This window comes from Carcharhinus amblyrhynchos, chromosome 20 (genome assembly GCF_965287045.1).
Source record: "Carcharhinus amblyrhynchos chromosome 20, sCarAmb.v2.hapA, whole genome shotgun sequence".
Classification (NCBI taxonomy): domain Eukaryota; kingdom Metazoa; phylum Chordata; class Chondrichthyes; order Carcharhiniformes; family Carcharhinidae; genus Carcharhinus; species Carcharhinus amblyrhynchos.
This window is the reverse complement of record NC_137343.1, coordinates 19,901,277-19,922,394: the sequence shown is the minus strand read 5'-3', so window position 1 is coordinate 19,922,394 and position 21,118 is coordinate 19,901,277. Positions and strand designations below refer to the sequence as shown.

Sequence of the window (21,118 nt, the reverse complement as noted above, 5' to 3'; positions counted from 1 at the left end):
ACAGCAAATGATAGACAGAGCTCAGCGATCTCACAACCAACAGATCAGATTTAAGCTCTGCAGTGCTTCACATTCAGTCGAGAATGGTAGTGGACAATTAAACAACTCACTGGAGGAGGAGGCTCCACAAATATCCCCATCCTCAAAGATGAAGGAGCCCAGCACTTCAGTGTAAAAGATAAGGCTGAAGCATTCACTGCAATCTTCAGCCAGAAGTGCCGAGTGGATCATCCATCTCAGCCTCCTCCAGTGGTCCCCAGCATCTCAGATGCCAGTTTCTAGCCAATTCAATTCACTCCACGTGGTATCAAGAAACAGTTGGAGGCACTGGATACTGCAAATGCAATAGTCCTGAAGACTTGTGCTCCAGAGCTTACCGCTCCCCTGGCCAAGCTCTTCCAGTGCAGTTACAACACTGGCATCTACCCAACAATGTGGAAAATTGCCCAGGTACGTCCTCTACACAAAAAGCAGGACAAATCCAACCCAGCCAATTACCGCCCAGTCTACTCGCAATCATCAGTAAAGCGATGGAAGGGGTCATTAACAGTGCAAGCAAGCAGTGCCTGCTCAGCAATAACCTGCTCAGTTTCATTCAGTTTCTGACCTCATTATAGCCTTTGTTCAAACATGGACAAAAGAGCTGAATCGCAGAGGTGAGGTGAGGGTGACAGCCCTTCACATCAAGGCCACATTCTACTGAGTGTGGCACCAAGGAGCCCAAGCAAAACTGGATTTAATGAGTATCGGGGGCAAACTCTCTGCTGGTTGGAATCATACCTGGCACATAGAAGATGGTTGCAGGGGGTCAGTCATCTCAGCTCCAGGACATCTCTGCAGGAGTCCCTCAGGGTAGTGTCGTCGGCTCAACAATATTCAGTTGCTTCATCAATGACCTTCCCTCCATCACAAGGTCAGAAGTAGGGATATTCGCCGATGATTGCACAATGTTCAGCACCATTCACGACTCCTCAGATACTGAAGCAGTTCACATTCAAACGCAACAAGATCTGGACAATATTGAGGCTTGAGCTGACAAGTGACAAATAACATTCACGCCACACAAATGCCAGGCAATGACCATCACCAATAAGAGACCCTACCTACCACCACTTAACATTCAATGGTGTAGCCATCACTAAACCTCCCCACTGTCAACATACCATTGACCAGAAACTCAACTGGACTCACTACATAAACACAGTGGTTACAGAAGCAGGTCAGAGGCTAGGAATACTGCAGGGAGTAACTCACCTCCTGACTCCCACCATCTACAAGGCCCAAGTCAGGAGTGTGATGGAATACTCCCTACTTGCCTGGACGGGTGCAGCTCCAACAACACTCAAGAAGCTTGACACCATCCAGGACAAAGCAGCCCACTTGATTGGCACCACATCTACAAACATTCAATCCCTCCACCACCGTCACTCAGTAGCAGCAGTGTGTACTATCTGCAAGATGCACTGCAGCAATTCACCAAAGACCCTTAGACAGCACCTCCCAAACAACCACTTCCGTCTAGAAGGACAAGGGCAGCAGATACATGGGAACACCACCACCTGCAAGTTCCCCTCCAAACCATTCACCAACCTGACTTGGAAATATATCACCATTCCTTCGCAGTCGCTGGGTCAAAATCCTGGAATTCCCTCCCTAATGGCATTGTGGGTCAACCCACAGAACACGGACTGCAGCGATTCATGAAGGCAGCTCATCACCACTTTCTCAAGGGCAACTAGGGATGGGCAATAAATGCTGGTCAGCCAGTGACGCCCATGTCCCATGAATGAATTAAAAAAAAACCATGTATCTCACTGATCTACCCACTTACATACCTACACAATTACCCATTCACTCCCACATTCACTCATTTGCTGAGAAGCCTGAATACCTCAAAAAACTTACCAGAAAATGGAAGCTCGTGTGGTAAACGGAGAGTATGGCTACTGCACAGTTTCTCTCCGCTGCTCTCTCGTGAATTCCTGCGCTGAAGGAGTTCTTCTGCATCAGAAGTCGGAGACTTTTCAAGAGGTAAGTAGGTAGTTTGACCCTTGGCAGAGTGTGTGAGTTTCAAACAAGGGGACATAGCTACAAGATAAAAGGCTGGTCATTTAAAACTGAGGTGCGTAGAAATTTTGTCTGGCAGAGGTGGTGAATCGGTGGAATTCTCTACCCCAAAGGGTGGTGGAGGCTGGATCATTAGAAGTATTTAAAGAGGAGGTGGATAAATATTTGATAGATCGAGGAATGGAAGGATTTGGGAGAAAAGGAGTTGAGGCCGGCATAGATCAGCCGTGATTGTATAGAATGACGGGGCAGGCTTGAAGGGCCTGGTGGCCTACACCTGCTTCTGTTTCTTGTGTGTTTCTGTGACAAGGTGTTCTGACCTCGATCTGAAGTTTTGAGCCATCAATGACTTTGACATTAAAATTGTTTTCTCAAACACCAATAAGCAATTTGTCAATCTGCCTCATTGATCAATAAACATCATATGCCCACAAAACTGATGTATCTTTAGTCCTCCTGGCAGGATGAGCCGACATTTGGTCTCTCCCTTGGCTGTGAATGCAAGGAGATAACAAAGGACAGAGATATGCACACTGCCAGGTTTAGAACAATCAAATTGCCAGCGCCAGGCCTTCCCAGCAATTCAGGTAAGGATAAGGATAGAAGTTTCTGTTATAAAATCGTGCAAGTCAAACCCTAGTATTGCCAGAATACAATAACATTAGATTGGAAAGTTGCAATGAATGGTCCTCTTTCTAGGCAGGTTACAGCAATAATAAGATGCTTCAAGCACATCTACCATTGATTATTGGTGCCCTTACACAGTTTTGTGCTAGCAATCTCAAAGAGCAAAGTACAGTACAAGAACAGGCCCTTCAGCCCGATAATCCCTATCATGATGCCCTAACTAAACTGAAAAAAAGCCTTCTGCCCTTACTTGAATCATATCCCTCTATTCCCTCCCTAATTGTGCACCACCATCTGGTCTTCCAGGACCCACCACTCTCTGAGTGAAAAACTTCCCCTGCACATCTCCCTTAAACTTGTCCCCTCTCACCTTGAAACTGTATCTCCTTGTAATTGACACTTCCACCCCGGGAAAAAGCCTCTGATTATCCACCTTGTTTACACCTCTCATAATTTTGTAGACCTCTGTCAGGTCTCATAGAATACTAGAAGCCCTACAGTGCACAAGGAAGCCACTGGACAAATTGAGACTGCACCAGCCACAATCCCACACAGGCCCTATCCCCCTAACCCCATGCATTTATCCTAGCAAGTCCCCCCTGACACTAAGGGGCAATTTAGCATGGCCAATCCACAAATCTGCACATTTTTGGGCTGTGGGAGGAAACGGAGCACCTGGAGAAAACCCACGCAGACACGGGGAAAATGTGCAAATGCCGCACAGACCACGCCGCAAGCAAGCATAGAACCCGGGTCCCTGCTGCTGTGAGGCAGCAGTGCTAACCATTGTACCACCATGCCACCTTCAGCCTCCGTCTTTCCAGTGAAAACAATCCTCATAGCCAGTGCCCTTGAGGTGAGGCAACATTTAGTTGAACCTTCTTTGCACTCTCTCCAGAGCTTCCACATCCTTCTGGTAGTGTGGTGACCAGAACTGCATGCAATACTCCAAATGCATCCTAACCAAGGTTTTATATAGCTGCAAAATGATTTCCCACATCTTGTATTCCTCCCAAACTTGAAAATGAGTGCAAGGACTTTGGCAATTGGATGAAATTCTGGGCCACATTGACTTGCATGGAAATGCAGGAATAGAGACGGAAGGACGGGTCTTTAAAGCTAGTTCTGAAAGCAGTCTTCAAAACTTGTTTGACATCATCACACATTTGTAGATCTGCACTTCAAGGCATGCTTGGAGTTTGCAAATCCATATTCTGCACCAACCTTCAGGAATAAAACCTCAAGGGTGCACTCTTGGACAGTGGCAGAATCTCCAGTCATATGGAAACAGGAAGCATACGAGTAGGGGTTACGGTTTTGCACTGTCCGCTTTCATCATTCTGAAAATGGAACTGATATCAATTGCACTAACAGGCAGACATGTTCCTCCCCCGTAGCTTATGTTTGTGGCATTGGCCATATTCAAGATAACAGTCATGAAATATACACTCTCAAAGAGCCAGTTTCAATGTGTTTATTTAGTAATAACTTTGTATTCCAAATTCTATTTCTGTAACATTTTTAATTGCATATTATAATTTATACTGTATACTGCATTACAAGAAAGGGCGTTGTGTCAGCACGGTTAAGTCCGCCTTGCATAAAGTGTCTTGATCACCTTTGTCTGATCTTTTTAAAATTCTTCCTAGGCAGTTTGTCAGTTGTGAAGGAAATCAAAAGGTACCCATTAAAATGCATCTGCTGTAAAAAATACTGAGATATGTACATATAAATAAACCATAAAAAGGAAGATAATGGGTTTTCGACAACCAGTTCATTCAAATAAAATCAGATATATACAAGTTTACAGCTTTCTTTTTTTTATTATCTACAGTCTAGAGCTCCATAGCTAGCATTGCAGTTCTGTCCAGCATTGCTTAGCAGGAGATGGCCTGGGCTTTTATTTTCTGTTGGAAGTAATAAAGAAACTCAAAAAAAAAGACAAAATAAATCGCCAAAGTGTCAAATGGGTACATTGTTTTGGATCGGGTGTTTCGTTTGCTTGGGTTTCTGAGTTGTCTGGAGGAACAGACTTTTAAACGGGATCAGGAGGTGGCCCACTGCCCCCCTCCCCTGCCTGCTGCAAATTACTTCCTGCAGTTAGAGGAAAGATTTGAAAGGTTGGAATGGTTGAGCAGATGTGTGCCAGTAAAGATTGGAGAGACACCGCTATATTAGGTCAATAATTATTCATTGACCCTGCCAACCCAGAGGCCTGAACCCTAAAATGCCAACAGCAACCCGGGGCCCACTGTATTGAACATTTTGTCACAAGCTGAAACGTCGACTCATCCGTCCTCTCTTGCTGCATATTTTCAGCATCTTCCCTTGTTACTCGGGTCATGAGCATTTACAGTTGTATCCTGCCAAGGGCGAGGGAGGGCTATTGTTTGTCAGTGGTGAATCCCCATTGGACCTGCACTAGCAATCCTGGCTAATAAACCAGGTTTGCAAATAATGCTGGCCTCATCAACAAGTTACTGTTGCTGATACGGTCAAGGTGTGGTTAGGGGGAGTGTTGACTGTGGCGCACTCCCAAGAAGACGATGAGCGTGTAATATCCCAGCTTTCAATGAGCTTTTACTTTCTTTCATCCAACCGAACATGACAGGAGCTCAAATCTGCTCCCCCCACCCCAACCATGGAGGAATCACTGCTTTTAATCGGGTAAGGAAAATCTCTGCTAATGGTCAAAAAAATTATTACAAATACCACAGCCCTGATTTTACTGACACGCCTGCCCTGAAGCTCGCAGAATGGCATTCTCCATTGGCCTCGGAGAAGGTTTAAAGGAGACGTACGAGGCACATTTTTTACATAGAGACTCAAAAACTCTTATGAGCCTCGGGCGGGCGTGCGGGCAAAATTCCGGCCTACAGACGAGATTCTCTGGCCTCCCAGCCACATGTTTCCCGCCAGTGAGAGATGGAGCGTTGTTTCATCACAGCCGGATCCTCCGGTCCCACCACTATCAATGGGAACTCCCACTGATGTCATTCAACGGCAGTGGGAAACCCATGGGCTGAGAATCCCGCCGGCTTGAATGGCCGGAGAACTCCGGCCCACATTTTTATCTGAAAATTTCCCTCACTAAAGAGATGTTGTCAGCTCTGACCATTAATGTGTTGAAAAAACAGGCCTCAACCCACCACTACACGGGTTGGTTGTTTGGTAGACATCTTAGCAGAAAATTACTTTTCAAATCACTCTATCAACTCTTAACATTGTATTTTCCTTTCAGTTCAATCATCTCTTTCATTCAAGACCTCCCCCCCACCTCGCTATCAGAAGTTTTCTGAATTCTCTGTAAAACCTGTCAACTCGATGTCGGGACAGAAATGGAGCGAGACTGCAATCGTGGTGCAGTCACTGATTCAAAGGCAATCGATGGGGTTATGCTGCAGACTGACCTCGGTCTGACTGAGGCAAAGATGCAAAGTCACAGTGGAGCGATCTCTGTAAATGTTTCAAAGCACCACTCACTAGGAAATTGATTTCCGAGGCTAGAACAATTGGTGGACACATCCATTTTATTCCCACGTTATAGAAAATGTATCAAGTGATGCAGCTTTATGCTGATCGGAGGTAAATGAAAGCAGTACGAGCTGACTTCCAGCTTGACTGCAGCCCAGAGTTACTTTGTCATTTAATCTTGGTATTGATGCATAACCCAAAACTGTTTTTCACTGATACCGAGAGCAAGTTTAAATGCACACTAACCAGAGTATGTCTGAAAAAGAGGATCAGTAACTGATACGTTTGTGGCTTATCTGGCCTTTGCACAAATTCCAAAACATTTTTATACGAGGTTGGTTTAGATACATATTTCTAGGACTGTTACTACCATTAGGTACAAATTTAAGTTACAATTGTATTCAATCATGATACACACTGGGAAATGTGACTATTGCCGGAATTCTACCACCTCGCCCATCGCAGAATTGAAGCAGGCAAGGGGCGGACAACGGAAATGTCGGGCAGGAATTTCTGGTCTAGATGAAGTGGGGACATAAAATCCCACCCTACATCGTTTGTTGGCCCCTGGAACCCATTTGCAAATGTTTCCTGATGCTTTAGTGAGGGCAGCATGGGGTACACTTAAGTAGAACTGTGGCTTCAATTTCTAAACCCCAATAGAAATACTTATTATGACTGGCATCTCCCCAGTGATAAAGTGCAACAGCAGGTTTAGACATGAGGAAACTTTGCATTCCTATATTCTGCACAAATAGTATATGGAATGGGATTTTCCAGCCATGCTCGCCCCAAAACCGGAAAATCCTGCCCAAGGTCAACAGACCTTTGCATGATCCAGCCCCTCCGCCCGCTATGATTCCTGTGGTGGACAGGATGGGAAAATTCCCCCTATAGGCTCTTCCCTCTCTTCAATAAGACAAAAGCCAGAAGGAAAGTAAAGCATTGAATAATGCTGCCCTTCAACTACTATCATAACTCTGCAAGAAGAGTGATTCAAGCACAGGTTTGTGACAGAAAAGTGCTCCCTGATTAGAGACGAAATCAAATTGAACTGTTATCAAAAATAAGGGCAGGGCAGGAATTATTCAGTGGGCAGAAATCGTGCATCACCACCTAAACAAATTGTCTCCCAGAGGTTTCCAAACCTGACCCCTGACGTTGTGGAGCAGAACCATAAACATTGACAGGAAGAGAACAATCACTAAGATAGATCCAACTTTAACCTCCTCCACGTAAATCCGAATTGTTATTTGTGGGAGTCGCTCTACTTCACTAAGAATCATAGAATCTCTACAGTGCAGAAGGAGGCCATTCGACCCATCGAGTCTGTACCGACAACAATTCCATCCAGGTCCTAGACCCGTCACCCCACATATTTATCCTGCTAATCCCTCTAACCTCTGTATCCCGGGACATTAAGGGACAATTCAGCATGGTCAATCAACCTAACCCACACATCTCTGGACTGTGGGAGGAAACTGGAGCACCATATGGACAGTAACTAAAGCCAGGAAGGTATTGTGTCTGAGAGCCATTTGCTTTCTACTTCAGTATTACATGCGGATACAGTTTTCTGATAAAGAAATAACCTGCCATCGGTTTAACGTTCATTTAACGAAAGTTTGTTCACAAAGATGGCAGAAAATATGCCTTTAATCGGGTCTAATGTTGACTGGTTTCACAAATTGTCAATGAACATCCCACAGAAATGTTTTCTCAGACATTGGCTTTAAGACATGAGAATGAAATTGAGATTGCGAATGGATTACAGGGGAACATGTACCTAGGATTAAAAGACCATTATGGTCCATCAGCCAGGACCCAAAGTTCGGAAAATGTTAATACATCACACTACCTTTCATATTGGTAAAACTCTTCCTAAGAATCTCACAGCAGGATACCTTGAAAAGGGGTAGCTGCACCTTGGGTTAGGCCACTAAGTCTTTTATTAGGTACAATAACACTCTCCGTCAGTAAAACACACACCCTGTCTTAACACACGTATCATGATTTCAAATGCAATGCCAGGCTCCCCATTGGCACAGGTCCTGATCCAGCTGGAGGGGGGTGGTTCCTGAGCAAGCAGAACTCCTGGTAAGTTGGAGAGTAAAGTGCACAGGCTTCAAGTCTGACGATGAGGTTTGAAGCCTGACTGCAAGGTTTCAGGATCTACTGCGGGGTTCCAGGCCTGTCTGCATGATTCCAGGCCCGACTGTAGGGATCCAGTCCTGACTGCAGGGTTCCATTTCTGATTGTGGGGCTGTAGGCCTGCTGCGGGGTTCCAGGCCTGACCATGAGGTTCCGGGCCTGACCACGGGTTCCAGACCAGAGTGAGTTTCCAGGCCTGACTGCGAGGTTTCAAGCCTGACTGCACAGTAAGGTTCTACAGTTGCATGGAGACCACACATCCGACTATAGTGACAGGTTCCCTGAGTGCACAAGGCTCCGGATTTCATCACAATTCCAACCTGTCTAAGTTCGACTGGTTCTGGATCTGGCTGCAGTCTCAGCTATCCATTTACATCTGGCTCTAGATCTGACTGCTGAAGCTGGCTCCAACAAAGGCAGTCGGAATATATGCTGAAGCCATGAATTTGAGAAGCAACAATTGCTGCATCAATTGACCCAAGTACGTGGTCATTGGACTTTCCACTGAAAGTCTCGAATGTGGTATGTACATACAAGCTCTTATCGTGGGACAGGCAAAATATAACTAGAACAACAGAGGCATCATGCTCACGGTCAAAGCATTCCAACTGAACATGGACCAAAGACACTGACAAAAGAGAAAGGGAAAGGGCTAACAATGTAAAGTTAACATCAAACAATTCATGCCTGCACTAAAACACTTAATCATGCAGTGTTTTATTTAAATACAGTTCTCTATTTATTTAAGCACAAAAAAACCCCAAAAGGCTGTGAGGAGAAGTGATCATGGCCAGGAACAGCATTAGCCAACAAAGCTGATGAATTACCCGTCAGATCTTTGTTGCTACATAGGTAAACGAGGCAGCCAATGTGTGCACAGCAAGATCTCATAAACAACTGAGGGTTAAGGTGTTGCTCAGAACACAGAAGAATTTGCATAATATCTTTCGCCTTCCCATGAACAAAGTGACATGGGATCATAGAATCCCTACAGTGCAGAAGGAGGCCATTTGGCCCATCGAGCCTGCACTGACCACAATCCCACCCAGGCCCTATTCCCGTAACCCCACATATTTACCCTCTAATCCTCCTGACACTCGGGTCAATTTAGCATGGCCAATCAACCCACACATCTTTGGACTGTGGGAGGAAACCGGAGCACCCGGAGGAAAACCACGCAGACATGGAGAGAATGTGCAAACTCCACACAGTGACCCGAGGCCGGAATTGAACCCGGGTCCCAGCGCTGTGAGGCCGAAATGCTAACCACTGTGCCACTATGCCATCCCATAAACTACACCCTATGCTGGGATTGAACCAGCGACCTTGGCATCATTCTGCACTCCAAGCCAACCAGTTACGCAACTGAGCCAAGCCGACCCCTCGACGACCTGATGAAAGATCATCAGCCCAAAACGTTAACTCTGTATTCCACTTCACAAAGGTGCAGCCAGAGCTGCGGAGTGCTCCCCCCATTCCCTGTTTTCAATTTCAGACTTCCAGCAGCTGCGGAATTTTGCTTTCAACCCAGGGCTCGGTTTAGGTGGCCGGCAACACAGCAAGCCCGCAGAGCCCAGCACACATGGCCTTGAACACAAAAACACCCTCTCGACACGGAGGCAAGAAGGCTACCACAAGCTGGCAAACGTACGTTAAAGTAAGCAGTGGGCAGTTCAAATGGGCAAAAGCAGCGACATTCCCAGGGCAGTTGTTGGGAGCTGAAGATGGGCAAGTTTGTCCTTTCAATTCTAAAGTCAAAAGCTGTCCTGTAACCTGAGAGCAGCTGACAATATGATCTATTTCTCATGTGTGCCGTGCTTTGAAATGGTCATATACTTGCTGTAGTTTCTCCTCCCACATTGTAAACCCGCTAATATGTGGTCACCATGCTGACACCACAAATTGGACTTTTGTCCATTGTATCTAACCAATCAGCCTGGGAAAAGCAGAAGTACTTGGAAACTAGGAGATGGGAACAAGTGTTGAATGTGAATGTGTAAAAGAAGTGAGAAAACAGGAGGTGGTGTCACATGTACAATGCTCTCACACTGAATACAATCTTCAAACGAAAAAGTCAAAAGATGCATTTACATTCAGTTTCAGTGCAGTTTGGGCTCTGGGAGAGTAATGTCCGAGTGACCTTCTAGCTACTGCTCCCCTGCAAACCAACTGGATCCACAGATGAAGGAGTTTCAATGGGAAATTCTTGAACAAATGGTTTCCACCGTCACTGGAAAAGGAAGCTCAGCCGGTTTATATTGACGAATAACACCAACACAATACATTACAATAATATAAAAACACTGAGGAGAACTGTTGTATCAGCAATTATGGTTTAAAAAATCCCCCAAGTAATAAAAGCGATTCACATTAAGATAGCACCTTTAACGTACTGAGACGCTCCAAGGCACTTCAGAAAGGACAGGAGGAAGGGCAGAGATGGACACCCGGGGGGGGGGGGGGGGGGGGGGGGGGGGGCGGTGTCAGAGTTCAGGTGGTGACCAAAGTCATGGTCAAAGAGGTAGATTTTCAAGGGTCTTCTATGAGAGGAGTAGGAGATCCAGGAAGGTAGAATAGCTTAATAAAAGCAGCTTAATATTTTGACACTCATAGTGGAGGAGAGGAAGGAATGTGTGGAAGAGCAATGTGTAAAGTCCAAGAGTTAGTGTGTTTGGGGGATTGGTAGGGGTAATTGGGATGTTGTGCCATATTCTGCATCTGTAAACAAGTATTTTGGAAAATGAGAAGCCAATGGATATCACCAAGGATGAAGGCAGCAGCAATGCGATGACAATAGGTGACTGGGATTAAGTACGGAAGAGGATGTAGGTCCCAGAACTTTTAACCAGTTTAATTGTGTTCAGGGTAAACCTCCGGGGAACAATGGAGTCTAGGGGCATGGATGTGAGTTCCAGAGGACATTGGTGTAAGGTTAGGCAGGGACAAGCAGTATTATGGAGCTGGAACTTGACAATTGATGTGGTTTTGTATCTGAAACTCAGCTCCGGGTCAAAAGGACCTCCTTGAGGTTGTGCATATAAAACTTTCATAGGATATAAACGTGTGTGTCTCAAGGAAATTGTACAAAAATCAAAAAGTGAAAACATCATTAACATTGCAAGACACTGGAACAACCTGCAGTAATCGATCTCACTGATGTTAAATCCTTATCAAGAATAGCACCAGGTGATAGTGGATTGGTACTGGAGTGATGGGACAGGATGACAAAGGTACTGTAATGCTGCCCCCTGGTGTATACTGCACAAGATCCACTTGCACCAAGAGGCTCTGCTAATATTGAACACACAGTGAAATGATAAAACAGGGAATAAGCAGAGCAGTAACATTGTGGTTGCTGTCCCCCACCCCCCCCATCACCCTTTTTCTTTTGTTGCTTACATTGGAAACTGTACTATGACTTATTCTTTCCCATGAATTTGATGTAATAACCATAAGGAGTAAATTTAACCGACACACTTAACAGTTTTAGGCTTGAAAGTTTTAGGTAGCTTGGCCCTTTTGTCCCTTCCTGATAGGGAGGCACATGCACACACCACACACACACACACACCACACACAGACAATCATTTAAGCTTCCCCTGGCAGATTTCCCCACGCAGTCAGTGACTGCAGCAACCTGGAGTTACAAAAAGAGAGCTGCAATTTTGCTTTTTAATGTCAGGTTCGAAAATAACTGGAAGGACAGAGGGTCCGAGAAGGGAACAGGATTGTGGATGGGGTTCCAAGGATTGTTTATGACCGTTCTTTTTTTTATTTATTAGTGTTACAAGTAGGCTCACATTAACACTGCAATGAAGTTACTGTGAAAATCCCCTAGTTGTCACACTCTGGCGCCTGAGGGAGAATTTAGCACAGCCAATCCACCTAACCAGCTCGCCTTTCAGACTGTGGGAGAAAACCGGAGCACCTGGATGAAACGCATACAGAACGTGCACACTGCACCCAGACCGTGACCCGAGCCGGGAATCGAACCCAGGTGCCTGGTGCTGTGAGGCAGCAGAGCTAACCACTGTGCCACCCTTGCTGCCCATGACGATTTACTGATGACCTTAATCACTGATACCAACGTATATAGGATTTAGAAGTGCATTTCTCGTTTTAAAAATGGACTGGTTGGTCCAAAGCTGGACGGCCCATGACTCCATTTATACATTCATCTCCTCACAAACATCCACGTTAAAGGTTCCATCTTTAAGCCACTGGCCTCCTGAGCAACTGCCTTGACTTGAATCCCGGTCAGACCCGTGCTGCACACGTCTCACTATTTCAGCTGAGGCAGCAAACAACCCCCTCTCGAGCCAGTGGAGTGCATTCTGAAAAGGCCTGTTCGATGCACTGATGTTGAATGTTTAGAAATCTGCACGGCTGGATGGGATTAACGCGGAGTCGTTAAAAGTTGAGGTGCAGAGCAGTGACTGGTGGAAAGTTCTTACAGCCAATAGAATCAAAGAATCTACATTGCAGATGGAGGCCTTTCGAGCTTCCATTGACAACAGTCCCACCCAGGTCCTATCCCCGTAACCCCATATATTTACCCTCCTAATCCTCTGACACTAAGGGGCAATTTAGCATAGCCAATCTACCTAACCTACACACCTTTGGGCTGTGGGAAGAAACCGGAGCACCTGGAGGAAACCCACACAGACACGGGGAGAACGTGCAAACTCCACACAGGCAGTGACCCGAGGCTGGAATTGAACCCGAATCCCTGGCACTGTGAGGCAGCAGTGCTAACCGCTGTGCCACTGCGCCGCCCAATACACGGGAGAAATGTTTCCGAGCAATGATGTGAAGTCCACGGCCAGGCGTATCCCACGCCTGTTTAGGTTTCACCTGGCCTATTCTGTGAAAAGCCCCCTGTTGCCTGAGTCACAGTGTGGTTGCCGATTTGTGGTTAGCAGCCTTCACAGCAAGCTCTCTGATCTGAACGGGGGATTACAGTTATCTTTCCCGTTGTTGCCGCAAAATGACAGCACGCAGGACATCAAAAAATAGTGCTGAACACGGCACTCAGTTTAAAAAAAAATCATGTCCAATAAAAATCGGGTGCAACCTAAAACTGACAAGCCTAGTTTATTTTGTTTTTCCAACAAATGCTTCTGACTGCAGATTGACATTCCAATGTGATTTTTGACATTTATAAATTGTTATCAACCATTAAATGACTAAGAAACAAGGCAAAGTGCCACTTTTTGATTCAATAAAAATATGACATTTTTTACACAGTAGTTTTTTTTTTGCTTTTCTTTTTCCTTTTAACAGTATAAAAATTCTTAGTACTGTTCACGCGACACACACAGGTTCTGTTTACAAATGGTGCATGTCCAACACAGTCGGCTTAGGCATGCTAGTCCCACCGGCTCACATGGGCAATGAAAAATCTCCTGACTGGTCGGGGTCATTTCAGCACTTGGAGGTGGGAAAGAATTTCCTGGGAGACAGGAATTTGTAACCGTTCCCGGACGGGAATCTCAGTGGACGCTGCTCTCTCTGTATGCTGCTCGGTGGCTGGACCATGTCTGTTGACTTGCTGGTCTCCGGGCGGCCACCACACCCGTTCTGGGCTTTCTTGTCTGTGGACGAAAGCTTGGAGAATTCCTTGAGCTCCAGCTTGTCCTCCTTCCCGTCCTTCTTGCTGCGCCTGGCGGGCGAAAGATTCAAATAACCCAGGGCATCGGCTTTGGAGCCCAGGAGAGCGGGGTTGGAGCGCAGAGCTCGCACCGGCCTGGACGAAGGCTGGGTGGCGCTAGTCCAGAAGGTTTTGAGGTTGTGGACAGCCTTGACCTTCTCGTCAATGGCGGTCATCTTCAATCTGCTCAGGTCCGGGACGTCAGCCGGGCTTGAGCGCGCCGAACCTGCCGATGAGTAGGAGAGGGCGGGGGACGGGTTGCTCCCAGCCGGAGACTGGTGGCCGGAGCTCGGAGACCTGGAGATGTGAGCGCTGTAAGGGGAACTGGGATATTTGATCTTAATCGGCGACTGATCGGACAAGGAGCCAGGAGATTGACGCAGGTCCGCCACGGGCGAAGGCGGTGCTGTAGTTTGTCTGCTGTCGCCTCCTGCTGGCTGACCTACCTCGGTAATATCACTGGTAGGCGTGTTGTTTCCTGAGTTCACCTTCTGAAGTGATGAGCTCCGTGTGGGAGGCTTTGGTTTTGTGGTTGATGGAGAAGACTGCTTTCTCTGGCCAGTGCCATTCAGCGGCCTACTGAATGCACTCGTGTCTGAAGATTTAAAAGCTGAAGGGCCGTGATGCCCCGTTAATCCATGGTCAGCGTCAGTAGAACCCGGCTTGCTTGCTGGTCCACTACTTTGATACAGCTTTTCCACGGCGAGCAAGTGACTTTGAGTCTCTTCCAAGATCTTCTGGGCCAACTCCTGAGGATTGAGTTTGGTTACTTTCTCCTCCTGGGATTTCACCGTGCTATCCGTTTCCGTGCTGGACTGATCGGACTCTCCAGTGTCTGAATTCGGAAGTTTATTCCTGGATTCCACCTTCTGGAATGGCGAGTTTGGACTTGGAATGAGAGTTAATTTCACTGGGGAACCGGAAGCACTGGCGTTACCTTTGAATGTGTGCCTGTCTCCGAGATTATGGCAGTGTTCTACCTGTTCTGTAGTCCTCTCCTTGTCTGGTGAGGCAGGCACAGTGGGAGCGTCAGCGTAGACACTTATTGGCTCGCTGCTAATAATGGAGAATCCGTCATATTCTTCCTCGTCTCGGCTGGTGTTATTCGTCTGCGGAGAACTCCGACTTCGCAGCATGGCGGCCTTGTGTGGGTAAATGTTCTTGGGCCTCTCATAGTCCTGTCGCCCCCTCTGGAGCATTCCTTCGCCGGTGATGTCTGCCTTGGAAGCGAAGCTCATGGAGGAGGCAATGGAACTGAGGCTGTAGACAGAGATGGCGTCGGAAGCTACCGAGTCGCCATAAGTGGGAGAAAAGGGTGGGATCAGCTGTCCTGTCGGATTCGAGACAGACTGGGAAGAGGAGAGGGATTCCAGAGATGATGAGCTGTCGAGACTGAGTCGCTTGGGCAGTTCTGTAGAATCTGGAACAGAGTGAAACACTGCGCGTTACTCACGGTGTAAGAAATTGAGATCTTTAAGAAACGGTATTTTTTAGGATTGTGTAAAATGCTAATGGAATTAGCTGGCACAATGTTAATTCTCTCTCTCTCTCTCTCAAACTCAGTCCTTTGAGCAAATGTCTCCCTCTTTGACTCAGCACCCATTTTGTTTCCTTACACCTCTGTGAAGCACTTGGGACATGTTTCCACTTTAGAGGCATTATTTAGGTGCAAATTATTGCTGTTGTTGATTCAGCAGGCAAACAGCTTTCTAGTGCACCAGTTTCGGACACAACAAGGATTAATTACCGTGGGATGGCACACAGTGTAAGGTGAGGAGACTCATGACCTGAGGCTAGGGTCAGTTGTGGGTTGGACAGAGACCTGTGTAGAAGCAAGCATGGAGTTAGCTCATAACCTGGACTATACCCTGGATGAAACATAGCTATATGTTTTCAATAAACACTCTGGGTGCAATCTTACTGGCCATTCACTCCTTGCTCCCGCTGCAGCAAGGACAGAGAATTTGCCGCCATCCAAATCTCCGTTCACTGCAGTGGGACTAGAAAATCCTACCAACGTGAATGGCCATATGATTCCAGCCTTAATGCTCAACAATAAGACTCAGAACTCTTCTTGAGACCTACTCAACATACAACAAACTTCACATAGAGCCACCTGCTGGCCACTAACAACAGCTTGTGAGGACAAAACAATTGTAAAAACCACTGGGTGTCCCAGAAGCTATTTGAAGAGCTTATGCTAATTATTCAGATGATCTGACCCTGTAAAGGTGCATGCAATGCCGTGGGTTCACTTCTCCCCGGCAGTCATCACCAATTCTATTAGGAGCAATGGAACCAAAGTCTGTCTGACTAGGGTGTATGGGTAAATTGGAAAACTTTACTACAGCTTCTGTGGGAATGTACATTCCACAGTATGTACAATTTTCATAGGAATCACAGGATCATTGAAACCCTACAGTGCAGAAGGAGGCCATTCAGCCCATTGAGTCTGAACTGACCACAATCCCACCCAGGCCTTATCCCCGTAATCCCACATATTTACCCTACTAATTCTTCTACCTACCCATCCCAGGACACTAAGGCAATTTAACATGGCCAAAGCACCCAACCTGCACATCTTTGGACTGATGTGTTTTCACTGCTGCAGAGGAGATTTCTCCAGAAGATAATGCTTATTGGGCAAACATGACCATTTAAAATTTGCCTCATGTCGAATGTGAGTCCGAGGAGGGCCAGTGGACAGAATGAGAAATGACAGAACACTTCCACAACCATTAGGCAATGAGGAAGCAGATAATGTCTCTCACTCAGCCTCTGCTACACGTACATACACACACCCATCTGTACGCATGTACACATGCACACACATATATGCACGCACCTGCATGCACACGCACATATGCACACACCTGCATGCATGTACACACGCGCGTGTGCACACACACACACATATATATACATGTACACATGCACACGCACATATGCACACACATATATATGCACCCACATGCATGTACACACGCGTGTGCACACACACACATGCACACACATATATATACACATGTACACATGCACACGCACATATGCGCACACACACACGCACACACTCCTATCACTCAATATCCTGGTACTCTGAGTGAGAGGCAGCAAATGCCAAGAAATCAAATGAAAATAATTGAAAAAAACAAACACAATAATAAACAAATTTACATCAAAACTGTGTTGGTGAAAAATCGATTGCAAGCATCAGGAGCAGCCACACACATTAATAAACAACATGACAAAATAAATTACAATATTTCTGGTGGAAATCCAAGAACACACTTCAAACATAATTCAAAATATTCAATGTCATCCCATCTAATTGCGTAGATACCTTCTTGTTTAATTTATTTAGGAGCTGGTTACTCATCTGTTATCAAATCGAATGAACTGCTCACAACAGAAACCTGCAGTTCACAGAGCACACTGTGCAGCCCACTTTTCACCCCATTTCTGTTCACAGAAATCAGATTATAAATAATTATATAAAATAAATAAATAACATCTTTTCCCTGTGTGAACAGTCTGCCGGAGATTACAATTATGAATCTATTTTGCTGAGTATAATTCCATTAAAACTAATATTGCTTCCGCAAGATAATCGCTGTTAAAAGGTCAAGTGATGCTTAAACAAAAAATTTAAATTATGAATCATGATTTTTTTTTAGCTTTTTGACACCATTAAAGGCTTCTTTGGCTACCCGAACAGATAATCTTACTAAATGCTATTCAGTAAACCTCATCAGCACAATCTCAGTTAATTGAATAAGAAGTATTTAATTTGAGAGCAAGAGGTGGAGCAACACTAATTGAAGTTTTTAACCTGCTGCCTTCCTCTCCCAAAGCTGCTGACTAGTCGTTGGGTTACAGTAATGTTTGCACCAGTCACCCGCCAAAACCTAGCTTCAGTGTCACTTCTTTAAACGCAAGCTGAGGCAGTGAGGCCTGCGTTTTTGTTCCCGAGCCGGGAGGTAGACAGTAAGAAACTATTATTATTAGTGTCGCTGGGAAAGCTTACATTAACACTGCAATGAAGTTAGTGTGAAAATCCTCTAGTCGCCACGCTCTGGCGCCTGTTCGGGTACACTGACAGAGAATTTAAAGTAAAGTTTGCTTATTAGACCATAAGACATAGGAGCAGAATTAGGCCACTCAACCCATCGAGTCTGTTCCGCCATTTAATCATGGTTGATATTTTCCTCATTCCCATTCTGCCTTTTCCCCATAACCCCTGATCCCCTTATTAATCAAGATGTGGCGTTACTGGTGTTGACTGGGATGGGCACAGTAAGTAGTTTCACAACACCAGGTGTAAGTCCAACAGGTTTATTTGGTTTCAATAAGATCCCCCCCTCGTCCTTCCAAACCCCAACAAGTACAGACCCAGAGTCCTCAACATTCCTCATACGATAAGTCACAACACAGCTTACATTAACACTGCAATGAAATTACTGTGAAAAGCCCCTAATCACCACACTCCGATGCCTGTTTGGATGCACTGAGGGAGAATTTAGCATAGTCAATGTATCTAACCAGCAAGTTTTTCAGACTGAGAGGGGAAACTGGAGCACCTGGAGGAAGCCCATGGAGACATGGAGAATGTGCAGACTCTGCACAGACAGTGAGCCAAGCCGAGAATCGAACCCCGGTCCCTGGCGCTGTGAGGTAGCAGTGCTACCCACTGTGCCACCGTGCCACTGTCAGGTAAATTAGTTTAACATCTGTTGTTGGAAAACGGTTGGAATCCATAATTAAGGAAGTAATAACAGGACATTTGGAAAGTTAAAACGCAATCCATCAGAGTCAGCACGCTTTTATGAAGGGTAAACCGTGTCTGACTAATTTGCTAGAGTTCTTCAAAGATGTAACAAGCCAGGTGGAGAATGGGGATCCTGTAGATGTAATATATCTGGACTTCCAGAAGGCATTTGGTAAGGTGCTGCATGGAAGGTTAATACACAAGGTAAGATGACATAAGGTTAGGGGTAATTTATTAGGCTGGATAGAAGACTGGCTAACTGACAGAATAAGAAGTCTCACAACACCAGGTTAAAGTCCAACAGGTTTACTTGGCAGCAAACACCACTAGTTTTCAGAGCGATATTCCTTCGTCAGGTGAGTGGGAGTTTTATTCACAAACAGGGCATATAAAGACACAAACTCAATTTACAGAATAATGATCGGAATGCGAGTTTTTACAGCTGATCAAGTCTTAAAGATACAATGTGTTGAAGACTTGATTAGCTGTAAAGACTTGCATTCCAATCATTATTTTGTAAATTTAGTTTGTGTCTTTATATGCCCCGTTTGTGAATAGAACTCCCACTCACCTGACAAAGAAGCAGCGCTCAGAAAGCTTGTGGCTTGTGCTACCAAATAAACCTGTTGGACTTTAACCTGATGTTGTGAGACTTCTTACTGCGTTTACCCCAATCCAACACCCGCATCGCCATATCACAACTGACGGAAGGCAGACAGTCAGCATAAATGGGTCTTCTTCTGTTGGCCAGAAGTAATTAGTGGGATGCTACAGGTTCAGTCCTCCAGTCCCAATTATTTACAATTCACACAATTTTATATTTTTTTCAAATAAGGAAATCAAAAGTACATATAGTATTCTAGAAGTAGTCTCACAAGACCCTGGACAACTAGAGTACAACTTCCATACTTCTATATTTCATTCCCCTTGCAATAAATGCCACTACTCCATTTGCCTTCCAAATCACTTTGATGTACATGCACACTAACGTTTTGTGATCCATGTACCAAGACACAAAAGGTCATCAACATCACTCAATCCATCACACAAATCAGCCTCCCATCCACTGACTCTGTCTACACTTCCCACTGCCTTGGAAAAGTAGCCAGCATGGTCAAGGACTGCAAGCACCCTGGACATACTCTTTCCCCTTCTTCTGTTGGGGAAAAAGATACAGAAGTCTGAGGTCACATACCTACCGACTCAAGAACAGCTTCTTCCCTGCTGTCAGACTTCTGAATGGACTTACCTCATATTAAGTTGATCTTTCTGTACACCTTAGCTATGACTGTAACACTACATTCTGCACTCTCTTTTTTCCTTCTCTATGAATGGTATGCTTTGTCTATACAACACGTAAGAAACAATACTTTTTCACTTTACATCAATGCATGTGACAATAATAAATTAAATCAAAAATCAAACCTGGATCCCTGTCTACCAGCGAATTCTGAAATCTCTCTCCATTTAAACAGTACACTGCTTTCTATTCTCTCCTGCCGAAGTGGAAAAGTTCACATTTTCCCACATTATTCACCATCTGCCAAATCGTTGTCCACTCATTAACCCTTTGTAGACTCTTTACTTCCTCTTGACAACTTACTTTCCTACCTATTGGTGTCCTTAGCAAATTTAGCTATTATAATATCCTAACTATGTTAGGGTTTGTGGGTTTTAATAGTAAAAGACGACTTGGTTTGCACGCGTAGATTCAAAGTAACACATGCATATCTCAAGTCACTGGTGTGGATTGTAAATTGTTGAGACCCCAGCACTGGTCACTGTGGCACTTCATGAGTAATGGTTTGCCAACACGAAGTAGCCTCCTTCAATTCTGCTGAAATCAGATATGAGCGCACAGTTCATGCTACATTGAAATTGGGCGCTTGGTCTCAAAGTTGTTTGGTTGAGCCAGTTGCACCTCCATATGCAGCTCACCTATATTAAGAAGCTCAATGTCAGGTAAAACCTTGGTGGGGGTTGGTGGTAAATGACAGAAGGGGGCGATTGAGATCATACTTTGTTAGTGGCTGGTGCTTTAGACAGCAGTGAATGGAAGGGTCCACGCACCATAGTTTTACTTGGCTTAAACAGTATTGATCTAGGTAGATAATTAACGGTTCATGGATCTGCCTTCCAAGCATTGTAATTCAGTTCTAACAACACATTTCAAGACTCACCAAACAAAGCCAGAAGAGACTGGAGAGCAAAGTGCATGGTTTTTCTGTTCGCTTGTTTTCCCGTCTTCAGCACCACTTCCTCTTGCCCCACTTCACACAGATCAAAGCCTGGACAACAATTTGCGAAAAAAAAATGTTAGTATGAGTCAGTCTCGCAGCTTTGCTCTCTGTTACCTCTTTGGACTCCACTTGTTCCACATTATA

The 21,118-nt window shown here is 45.3% G+C and overlaps 1 protein-coding gene across 2 annotated transcripts in view; it reads right to left on the bottom strand.

Moving 5' to 3' along the window:
- Nucleotides 1-11,630: 11,630 nt before the first annotated feature.
- Nucleotides 11,631-21,118, bottom strand: part of ttc28 (tetratricopeptide repeat domain 28) — a 723,607-nt gene continuing 714,119 nt past the window's right edge. For both annotated transcript variants that reach the window (XM_080208201.1, XM_080208202.1), the window contains 2 exons: nucleotides 20,915-21,022; nucleotides 11,631-15,389 (listed from right to left, as the gene is read on the bottom strand). In XM_080208201.1, the coding sequence (XP_080064327.1) occupies nucleotides 13,744-15,389; nucleotides 20,915-21,022 (1,754 nt within the window). In that variant the 3' untranslated portion in view covers nucleotides 11,631-13,743. The remainder of the gene's footprint in view (nucleotides 15,390-20,914; nucleotides 21,023-21,118) is intronic.